The sequence below is a fragment of the Rissa tridactyla genome, chromosome 3 (assembly GCF_028500815.1).
Source record: "Rissa tridactyla isolate bRisTri1 chromosome 3, bRisTri1.patW.cur.20221130, whole genome shotgun sequence".
Classification (NCBI taxonomy): Eukaryota; Metazoa; Chordata; class Aves; order Charadriiformes; family Laridae; genus Rissa; species Rissa tridactyla.
The window spans coordinates 60372979-60387752 of NC_071468.1; the positions used below are offsets into that span (position 1 = coordinate 60372979).

The window sequence follows — 14774 nt, forward strand, 5'->3', positions numbered from 1 at the left end:
GCTCATTTAAAGATTTAGGACTCAATTTATGTCCACCCTTTGCATTACAGATTTTGAAAGATAGATTTCAATATTGTTTATGTGTCCGAGCACTGTTTCTCTGAGTCAGGGAGCTTTTGTTTCATTCGAACCAGTTAGACTATATTTAAACTAGAATTATAGTTTTGCTAGAATTACTGTGGATCTTTTTTCTTGTGAATGTCATCTTTGCCATTTATTTTTTTTTTAATATTGAAGGAAATTTTACTTGTCTATCCCTGCACTTATATGATGTCTTTTTTGTATCTTTACTGTGATTTTAAAAATTATTTTTAATGTCTGTCAATGGCACTATTGCATTATTCTTGCATTTATTTTTTTCTTTTCCATCTTTGTTTTTCCTTTAGTAAGGGTAGCTGTTTACATCTTTACAAGAACTATGACTTAAGTTTAGGGACAAAACCTGTTTTAAATTACACTTGCAAAACAATTAATTACTGAAACGTATAACAAAATACGATGTAGAAATTTTACTTGTGATTTCCACCCCAGAAAGAACTTTAATTTTCAGAGAATGAATCCAAACTGTATTTTTTTTCGGCTAGAAAGTGTGGATTTTTCTCCCAGGAATGACTGGGAAGTAATAGCTGTAACTCTGCTGTTTTGAATGTGCAGGGTGTAAGGCTGGGGCACCACTTCAGTCTCAAGAGCACTATCTGTTTCTTAAGTAAGTTTTCCAAATTTGTGATACGTTTGGAACTTGATTCCTTCAGATTGAAGTTGAAAGAGATTATATTTAACTTCAGTAATAGTTAAAAAAAAAAAATCCAATGGCAAGAGCTACCAACCAGTGTAAAATCTGGATTTAGGAAGTTCATTGAATAGTATTTTCTAGGGCGCCTCATCATCAGAATCTCTAAGTTCATTAAAGGAACTGCAATTATACCTGCCTCAGTTGGGGAACAAGCAGACATGTGCAAGCTTTGGGAGCTGCTTGTGGTGTGTCAGTAGCTGTGGGTTACCCCTCCTGTGACAGCAGATGCGTGCTGCTGCAGACGTTAGAGCTGGGCTAGGTGGGAGTCTTGCTTATGTGACCTGATGCTAAGTTTAGCACTGGTAGTTCTGTTGCCCTGTCATTCGCTTATGTTCTGTTTAACACAATAGAGAAGTCTTTCTGATCCAAGTAGAAGCTAAAATTCAGTGTGTAGTAGGTTGTTTTGGTTAGCAAATGAAATTGGTGGTGTTCCAGGTTTTCATAAAGTGGAAGACAATCTCTCTGCTGAGAAATATGAAGTTTTGCTTTTGTTTGGGTTTTTTTTGAGGCTATATTCTGAATGCGTTTTCTGTCTGTTTCCTTCTCACAAGGGAACTTAATGAATTCTTACATCTATTCTTAAGGTAGGGCAGTTATTACGCATAACAATTTCTGTGTGCTATAATAACAGCATACTGGTTTGGATTTTGCACATCCTGTTTTTTCAGAAGGAATCTCGATATATTATCTCCTCGGTTGCCCTCATTCTTCAGTGCTTTCTGCTGACTGTGCAGGAGGGGTTCCTAGGTTTGTTAAATATATATTATCTGCTCCTTTTATGCAAGTAAGTCCCTATCCTTTTTGTTGATTCAGTCACACTATGTTCTTTCTAGTCTTTCAGGTAATCCGTGTTACACAATTTTTTAAAATAAATCATTTTCTTAGATCCTAACTATGTATAATTTCTTACCTCACTCTTTTCCTATCCATTGAACCATGATCATACTTTGCACAGATTGTATTATCCAGGGCTAGTGGCATGCCAGAATGAGCTAAAATCTATTTTCAGCATTTTTCTAGCTGTATGTATTAGTCTTTTGGCTCTTCATTCCATTAACTGTTGTTATTGGTAACAGAGGTGGCTGAAGGTAAATCTCAGGGAGTTTTGCTACTATATATACCTTAATTTTCCAGAAATGATCAGCGTTTTCATGGGAAGATTGGAAAGGTGAATGGACTTAGTCAAAGGAAAGTCAAGAACACCTCAGAAATTTAAACTTTTTCTGTAATAAAAGCTAAGTAAGAACTTGTGAGTCTGTTTCTGTTTTCAAGTCTCTTTCAACCTATATTTGTTCTGGCATGGGTAGACATAGGCATGTGTCATGCATATTGCAAAACACTATTTTTAATTTTTTTAATTTCCTGGAGGCAAGATTTTTTTTTTCTTGCAAAATTACTGTTTTGTTTAAGGCTAATAAGGCCTTTTATTGCTACTTTTGGTGTGTTATTAGTAGACTGTTGTTAGTAGTTGCTGTGGTAGTGATCCTTAGATTAGGTGGTGGTATGTTGATTTTAGAAGATTATGAATATAATGAATGTACTACTAGCTGGGATGACAGAGTTGTAAGTCAACATTTAAATTAAGTTACTACATTGTCTTAGAAAGTGTGCCACCTGCGTGACATTGATCAGAGTGAATTGTATTTACTGATTTTTTTTCTGATAGCATTCCTGAAGGAATCATGAAATTTTTCTTAAATTAAAAAAAGTTACTTGCTGAATTTCTTACAGATTAAAAGTACACCCAGCCTTCAACAGCTCATCACTAGCGCCCAAAATGACAGTGGAATTCTGACCAAAAGGAATTGCAAGGAGGAAGAAGACATGACAACCAGTCCCACAAGTGATGCAGTTTTCTGTGATGGCAGAAAACATGTAAGTTGGAGGGTGAAGCACACCAGAACAGGTGCCTAATGGGGAGATACAAAAGCTAAGATCTTGTGCAAAATGTTGGTGTATTTTGGATTATATTACAAAATGCAGGAAGAATTTTACTTGACTTTGTATCTGATGAAAGGCTGACTGCCATTGGCATGGTCCTCATAGTAATACCGTGAAAGTATAATACTTTTACAGCAGAAGCCCAATCAAATTAATAATGGATAATTGATAGATGGATATATCCATTAATAATGAATAATTGATAGATCAGCTTCCTCTGAAATTTGCAAATACAACTAATGTTCTCCCCATTTTATATTGGGGTTGATATCGTGGACACAGTTCTTTCTAACCTAGTAGCTAGCCTTTTCTCTTAAAACTTCATTTATCTGAAGGGCTTTGTTATTCTGCAAGAACTGTGGTAGTGGAAATGTCAGTGGAAATTCAAATGTCAGAATGTCAGTGAATGAAGAGGAAGCTGACAGTGATGAAAGCCAGGAGAGCAGTTCATAGGTTTAGGGGATGGCATTGAATCATCCTCTGATGGATAGCATTTTGAATCCTGCAAATGAGAGAGAAGGAAGCCAGGTATAAAAGAATTCAGCACATGCTTTAAAGTTTCTGTGATTTACTGTGGAAGCTAATTTCTATGTATTAGCAATGAGGTTAAGCAGGGGGAAGTATCCAAAGAATCCATGACTGATATTGTAAAAGAGGGCACTAAAATGACTTTTAGGGAATCAAAATTAAACCAGCCTGTTCACTTTGCAGAGTAATAAAAAAATGCACAAGGACCTTCGTGCTCTCTCATAGTTTACAGCACTGTGGAGTCCAAGGTGTTAAACTGACAAATGGATAACAGTTTTGGATTACATTTGTGATTCTAATGACAGCCGTTTGAACTGGGCTATAGACAGCCTAGGCTTAAAAGTGAAGTATTTTCTACTGTCTTATAAAGGGAAAGGTCAAGATCCATTAAACTTCCCTTTATGGGTAAGTGTTGGATGTTGATTACCACTCCATGAAAATGTATCTTCCAAAATATCAGATGGCGTTGCTTCCAGTCATGCCACCAGGAGTGCAATACATGAAGTCATTGCTAAATCCCTGTTCACAGAACCAAAAGGATAACTGATTTCTACATTGAATGTATTTGGCTTTTGCTCGGGTGGGAGACATACGTGATACTCAGTCCAAACATCATTAATCAGAACACCTACCCAGCCTCTCTAAATAATTAAGAGGTTCTGTGGAATAAATATTAGGGGCTTTTGCAGAACTTTTTTTAGGACATATGAGCTAAGACAAAAATCTATTTGCATTCCTTTGTCATGAAGGATTTTGGGGGAAAATAAGCATTTTCTGGTCAGATGAATAAAAATATGTCAGTGAGTGAAAGACCAGAGCTGAACAAAGCTGCAAGGGAGATTGATTATGCTGATAACACATCTTGTGGAGGGAGCAAGATTCTTGCAATAAACATCGGGTCAAAACAGTCCTAACGCTTCTTGTCATTTCCTCAATAAGGATCTGACCCTTCTTTTGTCAAGTTTGTCTGTTACTTAAAGCTTATAAAATAGAGGAGATAGCTTCTTTAATCTAATTAAGCTGTTGGTGTGAATTTTAAAATGAATATTTGGCAAACTGCATAAACAAAGAGCAGCATCTGCATGGAAGAGAGATATGATCTTATAAACGCTATTCTGAACTCTTAGCTGCTGGGTTGGGCAATGCAGAACTCCTTGGTAAACCAGTCCTGCGTGGGTTGGTGTTTACTTTCGGAGGGAGGAGTGATCTTACACAGATACCTTAGCAATCTGGGACGGTGTTGCTGTGAGAGTAATCACAACAACAATTGTGTCTTCATGACATATGCTGTGTAAAAAATTTCTAGGGCTCACCTTAAAGAGTATCATTCTAAATGAATGGAGACCAAACTATTTTGACTGAATTGATAATTTGTTACACTGAAGGCTAGATAGCACCATAAAATTATATGTCTGTGCTGGGCCACAGAAAGGATTGTAGTCTCTTCCTTCATTGCAGTTTCATGATCTCTGTAAATGCTGGACACAAATGTTGTTTATATATGTGGATGGACAGCATCCAAACCTTTGCCCCATAGGCAAGAGTAGATGAGAGGACAGCAAAGTGTCAGAGGTGAGCTAAGAAACATCTTCTTTATGCACCAAAATACGACAACTGGATGTCTTCGTATTTTAATCTTTTCTGAACAGTCTGCTGCAGTATGGAGTATGCCATTTTTACATGGAATTGGGGAATCTTGTAGAATATTTACTGGATATACAAAGCCACTTTTGTTTCCTTTAATACATGATAGAACCTGACGTCTCAGCAGTGTACCCTATGAGCTATGTATTAAATGCAGTCTAGTTTGATGTTTTGTATCTTTTTGTTCTTAGATTTGTCAGGTTTTTTTCACTCTCTTCCTTTCAGAAACTTGTCTCATTTTATCATGGGAAGCCACATAGCAGTTTTATTTGGAGACAATTTCTAGATCCAGAAGTTACCTAAGAAAACATTTACTTAGTCTAGAAAGCTTACTAAAGAGAAAAAGGCAATGCAGTAGAACTGCAATTACAGTCATAGTTTTTCAAGGCTGTTATGGAAGCAACAGAATGTTTTATATAGGTTACCTTAAATCTTTGTGATTTGCAGGAGCTCTATAGTCATGTCTGTAAAGATACTCACCTTTGAGGGAAATAAATGTTTTATCCTGTTTGACCTGAAGGTACTTTTCCCAAAATTTGTCTTTTCTTAGGGGAGTTTGTATAGTCTTAACAGCACTTGCACTGAGTCTGGCAATTTTGGCAAGGCTAACATCACGGGAGAAATAGAGTTTGCCATAAGATACATCTTCAAAGCTTGCATCTTAGAAATTTGCATCAAGGGATGCAAGAACCTGGCTTATGGAGAAGAGAAGAAGAAAAAGTGTAACCCGTAAGTAGAGAAGGAGAAATAAATAAGGAAAATATTCTGTTTTTAAGATACTTGTGTATGTTGTGATTGAAATTGATTGATATATGATGGTATGCCATGTTAGCACCTTCAGAACATCCAAAATTTATACCAGCCCTTCTTGCATATACACACTGCAAGACAAATAGGTTTCATACCAGTGCTTATTCCGTTCTAACCATTTTCTGCTAGTAACTGTCTCTTTCCTTGCCTGTGACCAGGGAGATGGGTATCTATGTTGCTGATGAGCACCTCTGGATCTCAAGAATAGCTGTTCAGATTTTAGCTCTCAAGTTGTGTCTGCAAAATTAATACATATGTGGCTAAAACGTGAGATGTCATGTTCCTAATTCATCTGCTGACTCACTGTGGGTCACTGGGTGATTGTTACACAACTTCTGTGCTTCCATCTTCTGTAATAAGAATAGACATTTCAGATACTGCAATATGTTTTAAAATCTAAAGCTGTTTAATAACTATGTATTATTGTAAGAGGAAGAAATACCTACTTCTGTGGATAAAATATGCCATAGAAATGTTTGGTTGGATAGTTAAGCCTTGGTGATTTGTCTGTTTATTACTAAACGATCCTCTCTGACCATGCAGCAACCATTCATAGAAAATCACCAGGTAGAATAACTACCTACCTGTTCTGGCCCCTGCTGTCATGCCATGTTTGAGCACTGGAGTGACCACATTGGAATTGTGGAGGTGCAGTCACCATCACCCAGAAGGAATATGGCTTTTGCGCGTCTTGCAAAGGTTGTGCGTAAAGACGAGCTTGGTGACAGAAGGAGCCTTGCTGGAACAGCAGCTCGTGAAGCAGGGCAGTTTGAGAGCACTTCAGAAGTGGGTCAAGGTTCTTTAAGTCTCAGTAATTAAGCCAGGCAAACAGGTCCAGGAAGCCTGAAAGGCAATGTGGGAAGTGCTGTATAGAGAATATTATGTCTCTATTGGTATATATTTATATATTTCTGTTGGTTTCCAGGCCAACAGAAGAAGTACAGTCAGTGTACTCACTTAACGCACTTGCTGAAAAGCAGACTTTTAACTGCTTTTTAAAACCTGTTGAATTATTTAGCTTGTTGACTGGTTTGAGGTCTGACTGTCTGGTTTTTAATTAAATTGATCTGGGGTGATGGAGTAAGAAACTAAAACTCCTACTACCCGAATATTTTAAAAAGGTAGTTTTACGTATGGATGAGTTTGGAATGAATAGGGAAGATGTTGGACTAGGTGATCTGAAAGGTCCCTTCCAACCTAGGCGATTCTATGATTCTATGTTTAAATTCTGCACTGATGATATCAGCTACAGCTGATTTTATTTACCCAGTAAGTTAATCAAGAGTCTGTTTTAAAATTGGTTTAAAACATAATACCTGAGATAAATACAACAAATACCATTTAAAAATATTTAGTATTATGTTAACAATCACTCCTTTCCCTGCCAACCTGTGAGCCAGCAGTCTTTATTGCTAATACTCTTTAGTTCTGAAGCCATAACACAAATACAGCCCACTGAATTCAGCCCACTGAATTCATATTAAGGGGAATATTTAAATATTATTGTTCATGTGATCTGCACATGAGAAACTGTGGGTAGGAGTCATTGGTGCTTGATATTGGTCCAACTTGGCTTCTAGAATTTTTTTTTGGTGATTTTCTTTCAATCAATGTTAGGGAAATTTTGAGCACTTTAGACACTCTCCCATTTTCACTCTAGTGGCTACAAATTAGAATTTGTGAGTTGTGAGTTATTATGTATTATTTATATGATTAGACCTTTTTTTGCTACATGGTACTTTGTGTTGTAAAGATGAGGTATTTTCTTCATGAAATGAAGCAGCAATGATCCTAAAGTTGATTGAGTCGATTTTTTTTTTGGTCTTTGAGCACATAATATGCTGTTTGTTTTCATCATAAAACTGTTAGTACAACTGACAAGGTTGTGGCTTGGTGGCTATTTTATCAGATGCCAAGAGTATGAAAAAAAAAAATTCCTATTCTTTTCCTTTCCCAGTTAGAATAGAATTGAAACACATTAGCCGAATGATATACAGGGATCATTATAGTCTGTCTGCTTTTATTGAGAAAGGATATAAATCACAATTTTCCATTTTATTGCTTGGAAAATTATAAAGTCAATAAAATTGTTTAAGAATTAAGAAAAAACTCCTCTCATCTAATTAATTTTTCTTCTTAGTTTGGTTCTCCTCCCCTTCTCCCTGTCACTTTCCATATATCCTTCTCTCTATCTACAAGGTATGTTAAGGTTTATTTACTTCCTGATAAATCTCCTCGGAGTAAGCGGAAGACAGCTGTCAAAAAGAGCACAGTGGATCCAGAATTCGATGAATCTTTGAAGGTACTGGTTTAGATTTTGTATCACTAAGTGTACTTTTCCATGGTAATGCCTCCTTCTGCAATGTAAAATCCTGCAAGCTCAGAATTGTCCTGGTGGGGGCAAATCTAGGAGTCATTGACAACAATAATTAAAAAAATAATGTTTTTCAGTCCAAATAAGAGAAAATGCTTTTGGAGGTACAAATAGTAAATTGCGAACCATCAGAAGAGTCTGCCTTTGTCCATGAAAACACTTTTAATGAATTCCAGTGTTCCGAGTTACCATGTGGCAAAAGCAAAGTGTCTTCCATAGACACTTTGTGCATTCAGGAACTGGGTGTATTGCAGAGCAGTTAGTGTTTTAGACAAGTTTCCCTTTCAACTAATATCCCTTTTGTCGGTGCCACCTGGGAGTGTCTCTCTATAGTTAGCTGAACACTAACTGAATTCCACCACCTCTAAAACGTTGTCTGCTTCCTTTTCCCCATGCAACTGATGTCAGGCAATCTGTAGTGTCTGATTTCAAACATTAATAAACCCACCAGAGAACAGTAGTTATGATTTTAATTCCTTAATGCCTTGCAATATTACTTCTTGCATCCCTGTAAGAACTTTGTGTAGAAAACAGGAGCTGTTATTCGCAGTTCATAGACACTTAATGAAATGTGACGCTGAAGCTGAGTACTGTCAGCTGGGAGGGGCTGGATTAGTTTGGTTGTTCCCAGCTCCAGTTTTGTACTCGGATCACTACGAACCCATCTTTTTGTGTGCATCAGCAAGCTGCAGCAGCACATAAGATGATGACCTCTTCAGTAATGTATTGTCTTGGAAAAGATATGAAACAAGGTTAGTGGAGGGACAAACTTGTATTGTTGCTCCTTGAACTACAGAAGAGTTTCAGTTACCCCCATCTCTTGGTATGTACGAACATCAAGAATTTGTAGCAAGTGAAACAGGCAAAATGTTTGAAAAGACCATTGTTAAAATTTGATAACAACAACAAAAAATTTGTATAAAATGTATGTGATGGCCATGTATCCCAAAGTATGTATGTAGGGTTTAAGTTGGGAGAAAAAAGAGCCTGGAGTTGGAATAACTGGTCCTAATTTTATAGTCCCTTTTCAATGCCAGAGCCATGCAGAACTGATAAAGGGAGAGGGAGGGCCATGCCTGAATTGGTTGCATGAACACTAAAGGTAGTTTAGTTAGAAATCTTTTAAATTAGTTTAATTATTAGTTCGTTCAGAGTAGCAGAAATGGTCAAAAGACCACCACAGTGCTAGTGCAAGTCAACTGTATCATGACACTGAGATCCTGCTCAGTGGGATTCATCTGCAAATTAAGGCACCTGCATTTAGGTGGCTGTATGTATGTAAGTGCTCTTAGAATCACTGGGCGTGATTTGCCCTAAAGCCTACACCCAGCTTGTGATTCAGCAGCTTAAATGTGGGTAGCGATGCCCTCGTCCATGCCTTCACCTCCATTTTTCAGTCCATGTGGGTGCAGGTCACTTGCAGGCTGGATATCACATTTACCAGTCTCATGTAGGTGTATTAGATACCCAACAATGTCTCAAAGGTTTCTTACTGTGTTTCAGGAGTGGATCAGGGCTCTAATTAGTGGTCAGCTGAATTACTTCCTTGCCCCTAGTGACTGCATTGGGTAGATGTCCACTTACTAGAATGGAAATTTTAGCATCTTCGCTAAGTGTCCTAATCTTGAACTGACCTCCAGAGCAGCCAAATTCTGCTGGGACTGTGAAACGCAAATATAAAAAAAAAAAAAAAAACAGAAAAAAATGGTCAAGGATTTAAAGTGCCGAATCAACAATCAACATCTTTAACAAGGCAGGCCAAGGTATTCCTGGAATGTTTTTTCATATTTGGGTGAGCATTATTTAGCATTTAAGTAGTGGGGTAATATGCAAATTACAAAGCACATTCAGACAACATGGTTCTGTCTGCATCCAGATGCCGTCAGCCATGTGGCTGGGCTTCCTTTGAGCAGGTTGTGAGCATAGGCCTGTGTTCATCCTGTGTATTGCTGTGTAAATGTTGTTTATCTTTCTAGTACAAGATTGAATACTCACAGCTGGGAAGTCGGCAGCTTCAGATATCTGTGTGGCATGCAGGAGCACTCAAATACAGGGTGTTTTTGGGGGAAGTGGTGATTCCACTGGCAGCATGGAATTTCGAAGATAACTCGATGCAGTTGTTCAACTGGTACCAGCTCAAACCCAAGGTGATTCTTAGTTTTTGTGCTTGTATCTCAAGAGCAGGATGTAGTGAAAGCTAAGAAAAGATCTCCGTTCTGAGGTCATTGAAGGAAAAATGCTGTCAATCCAGTCCATTAGGAAGATGTGTTGCAAACGTAAACAATCTGTGAGAGCAACGTGGAATAGAATGATTACAGTAAAGCAGATTTCTGTATGTCCCTTTCTTCAGCTTGAAAAGCCTGAAGACGATCTTGTCCAGTACAGCGGCGAACTCCTCGTGTCTGCAAGACTGTCAGTACCAGCCCAGTATAAAAATTTCCAGTTCGAAGGTATAAATCGTTTCAGTATACATGAATCCTTTGGCTAGAAAATAATTGAGATCAATGAAGGACTGACAATATGTTCATATAATATTCCTGTATGGCATTGATAAACAGCTACTGCAAATAGTGGTTTGTGGTGTGCTATATTTTAAATTAATTGAAATACAGACATTTGCCAACTTCATCTTTTTGTTCTTTTTAATGCCAATGAAAGCTGCACATTATAATGACAGCAGTACGATGCATCCAGCTGTTTGGCTGGACAGCTTGTGCCTGTCGTGGTGTTGCCAGTAGACCTTATTCTGGAGGAGATGCAGCAGTTTTACTGCCCAAGGTGGAGACTGCCAATTTAGGAAAAAGGGAGAAGGGAAATGGCTGCAAGGGTACCAGACCGGCACCCTTGGCTTCCTCCAGTGGTCTCACTTTAGAGAGATTGTTTCACTTGGAAGATGTTAGGTTCAAAATGTACAGTCAGGATCCAGTTTTTGGTAATGAAAGACTTGTGAGGTACATTAAGTATTGCTGTAGTGTCTGAGCAAGCACCTGCTGGTGGAGTAAAATAAACACTTGGGGAGGGCAGGGATAGGACACCCTCACTTTCCTTACTTCCCTGGATCATAGTGACGCATGCAAACGTTCAGAGCTCTAGTGGCGTCTGTGTTCAGGATCACAGCAACAAGTAGAGACCAATAGAAAGATCTAATTAGCTGTTACATTAATTTTGTGCCCTTTTCTTTTCCAGATGACCCCAAAGTTACCAGCTTGCTTTCTTCCATTTTTCCTCCCTGTGCAAGCCTGTGTACTGCGTCTCTGCTCTGTAACTAGAGCTTTAATAGTGGAGCGGTATCACACTGTGGGTTTGGCTGTTTCTCCTGCTTCTGGCTTTGTTTCAGAAAAACACTCCTGTGGTACTGCCCTGTGTTTACTTTTCACAAATACAACAGAAAGCTCTGTGTTTGGAACAGGCATCACAAAGCAACCTGCTCCTTATTGCTTGCTTTTTTTGTGTGTGAATCATACACGGTACAAGCAGGTTGAAATCTGTCAAACGATCCTAATATAGCGCTAGGAGTCCTTATCGCAGTAGTACTGCTTAGTCATTTTCCTACTTAGTTACAGCAGCATCTCAGGCTAGCAGCTGAGATAACTGGTTATTTAATGTGATGAGTTCTCCTGTTTCAGGAAAAAAAGATGAAGGAGTTCCTAACTGCCAGCTTCAGGTTATGATATCTGGGGCCAAGAACTTGCCTTTGCTGAGATCTGCTGGAGTGCCCAACTCGTTCGTTAAAGGGTACGTATGAGCCCTAACACTTCAAATAATAGCAAAGGTAAGTATTAGTGTGTTCTCGTCAGGAGACTGGCATGTGGAAGTGGCATTGTCCACACTCTTAGTCAGACTTCCTTGTAATGGTGACATTTGGGTGTCTGCCCAACAGCAGCACTCAGCAGGGCAGTGACGGGTCCCACCTGAGTGGGCTGTTTGGGTCCTGAATGAACTCCAGAATTTACTGATGTCATTAAAATTTAGAGTTCACTAGTTTAAAAATCTGCTTGTAGCTATTAGGAGAGGGGAAAAAGTGCAAATCATGAAGGTATTTTCATTCCTATTTTCAGCTGTGCCTTTGCAGAATGAAAAACAGCTTTGCATACATTGAAAAGGAAACTTTTATCCTCTTCATTGTAGACATTTTAAAAAGAGGAGGGACTGAGTTTTTCTTCAGTGCACTGAGTAGCTTGTATGTGGGCTCGCTTTACTTTCTTACTGTCAGGCATCTGATGCCATTGGAACTGTGCTACTGGAGTACACTTAAAACATCTCTTAAAGCCATTTCAGCTGCTGTGGCACCTATCCTCAGTGAAATGGGTGAGCATTTTATCTACTGAAAGGCAGGTTTCGGGCAGTATTGGGTAACAGAATGGGGAGTAAAGACTCCCTCAGCAGTCAGTGACAGCAAAACAAAAGCAGATCAGAAGAGCCTACTTGCACCGCGCACACACTGAAGGCAGACAGGAAAAGGAGCAAGTCCCAAAATAAACACACTGGGCACCATGTTCTGCCTTGCACTTAAGCTGAACTTTTTTGCTATTTAAGGCAAAGAGTCATAGTTGATTATTGCAAATGTTCCATTTTCTGGTTGAGCAAGCACTAACCTTGCTGAACTCTCATTGTTTTTGGGAAGTTGTCTTATCCTTCCAGGCCAAGCAGAGGTGAAGCAAAAGACTCCTGTCCTGAAGAAAGAAGCCTGTCCCCAGTGGAAACACTTGTTTGCCTTTGATGGTGTTACCCCAGTTCAGCTACAGCAATCGTGCCTACACTTGACTGTCTGGGAGCAGTCAGCTTTCAGCTCAAGTGATCAGTTCCTTGGAGGCACCAAGCTTGGTGCAGGTAAGTTCTTTGTCACTAAAAATTGAAGGTAATTTGGGAAAGAGTTCATTTAGTTTACATTCTAAATAATAATATTTACACTGTACTATTTATTACCTGCTGTCATGTGCCTGCACATATAGCTGCAGGCCCTGTCCAAAGCAACTTGCAATCTTGGGCTTCGATCCTGCGAGAATGGATGCATGTGTTTTAGTTCAGATCTGTGCAGAAGCTCAAGGGTGTTAGGGGGAATTTTCAGGAAAGCCATGTGGCAACTTTTAGGGCCAGAGCCTGGCCATGGTAAGACAGGCACAGAAAAGCTGGGTGGAGGCTACTCATCTAGAGATTTTTTTTTTCTTATTTTTTTTTAAGACTTGTTCCTCGAGCTGTCTTTCTAAGAATTGGCTACTCTGAACTACTGTCTCATCAAAAGGAAGCACAAGAACTAATGATCTAGTAGACTCCAACCTTCCGTATATTTGTGCTTATAATTTGACACGCACAAATCAAGCCAATTAATGGGAGATACAGAAAGTGAAACTTGTGCATGTCTGAGTTTTGGGCTCTGTTCTACCATAGCAAAGAGCCCTATTTCTCAAGTCTGAGAAACCGTCTGCTCACTGAATAGGCGCGATTTAACTGGTAGTTGAGCGAGGAAGCATTGTCACTTGAAGACTGCCCAGAGAGACTGGAGTCTCTCACCCCTGTCTTCCCAGAGAATAAGTGCTTTGGTTTCAGTATTTGAGATGAAAGGCTCAAAGAGATTGAGGCGCTGTCATGGTGTCAACATGCACTTCAGAGGCGTATTATCACTAGTAATAAGTCAGTGCTGTGCAGGCTTCCTCCTGAGCTTCTTTTGATTGTCCTACCCAGCGTTTTCCTTTCTGCTAGAGCAGGGAATACCTGATGCCAAGTGACGGAGACTATCCAAGCCCTAAGCCTAGCAATGCGTTAAAGTCACTGGAGATGAACTGAAGCAGGAGGCTTTGTGCCATTCTGCTATTTGTAATGTGCACACCTGCTGCCCTGCTTTTAAGTCATACAACCAAAAAATTGTTCTTTGCTGCAGGCTGAGCATGATCCTACTTTAACAGGATGTAAATAATGCTTCAAAAATATAACTACAGTTTATTGCAATTAATGCCTTCGGAGGTACAGAACAGCTGAAATCACTGTAGAAGTGGGAGAAGCAGATTGTTTGTTACGTAGTCAATTGGGCCAGAAGTCAGGGAAGCGAAAAGTAACCCTGTGACCTTTCCTTTTGCTTTCTTGCAGAGGAATCGTTTGGCTGCACAGACCTTGCTTCTCCATCAGTGCGGCAATGGCAGGAAGTGCTCCGCAACCCAAACACGTGGATGGACTTCACACTTGTACTGCATTCAAATAAGGAAAACTTTAAATCATGAGAGATTACCACACAACAACTTTTCCTTCCCCATGTCTGATGTTTTAAATTCAAGCGGCACATGCCTTTCAGCTCTGGGCAAAGGTGCACTGCAACAGTACCTACTCCATCTTTTGGGGAATAGAGTTATGCATTTGAAAGTATGTGATGTTCTGAAGGTTTTATTTCTCCAAGAGTTAAGGCTTTGTTATCTGTGTCTCTAGCTGCAGTTTAAGGTTAGTATTGTTTCTTCAGGAGCAACAAATGCAGTATGCTGACAAGGCAACAGTAGCCAGATAATATGCAGGTTTCCATTTCTGGGCACGGCCCAACTGTAATTATTAAATTTAATCATAGATAAGCTTTCTCTCTAAGAAGTAAGGAGGGTATATGCTTTCACTCTGATCTTGATATTTTATAGATGTTCAGAGAGAATTGAAAACTAGCTTATCTTTACTTGCTGCAGATGGGTGATGTTGACACCTCCATGC

The 14774-nt window shown here is 39.1% G+C and overlaps 1 protein-coding gene across 2 annotated transcripts in view; it reads left to right on the forward strand.

Moving 5' to 3' along the window:
• SYTL3 (synaptotagmin like 3) overlaps positions 1-14447 on the forward strand; it is a 34184-nt gene extending 19737 nt beyond the window's left edge. For both annotated transcript variants that reach the window (XM_054194929.1, XM_054194928.1), the window contains exons 9-16: positions 2525-2668; positions 5457-5635; positions 7916-8018; positions 10067-10237; positions 10441-10540; positions 11717-11825; positions 12715-12920; positions 14175-14447. In XM_054194929.1, the coding sequence (XP_054050904.1) occupies positions 2525-2668; positions 5457-5635; positions 7916-8018; positions 10067-10237; positions 10441-10540; positions 11717-11825; positions 12715-12920; positions 14175-14305 (1143 nt within the window). In that variant the 3' untranslated portion in view covers positions 14306-14447. The remainder of the gene's footprint in view (positions 1-2524; positions 2669-5456; positions 5636-7915; positions 8019-10066; positions 10238-10440; positions 10541-11716; positions 11826-12714; positions 12921-14174) is intronic.
• The last annotated feature ends 327 nt before the right edge of the window (positions 14448-14774 follow it).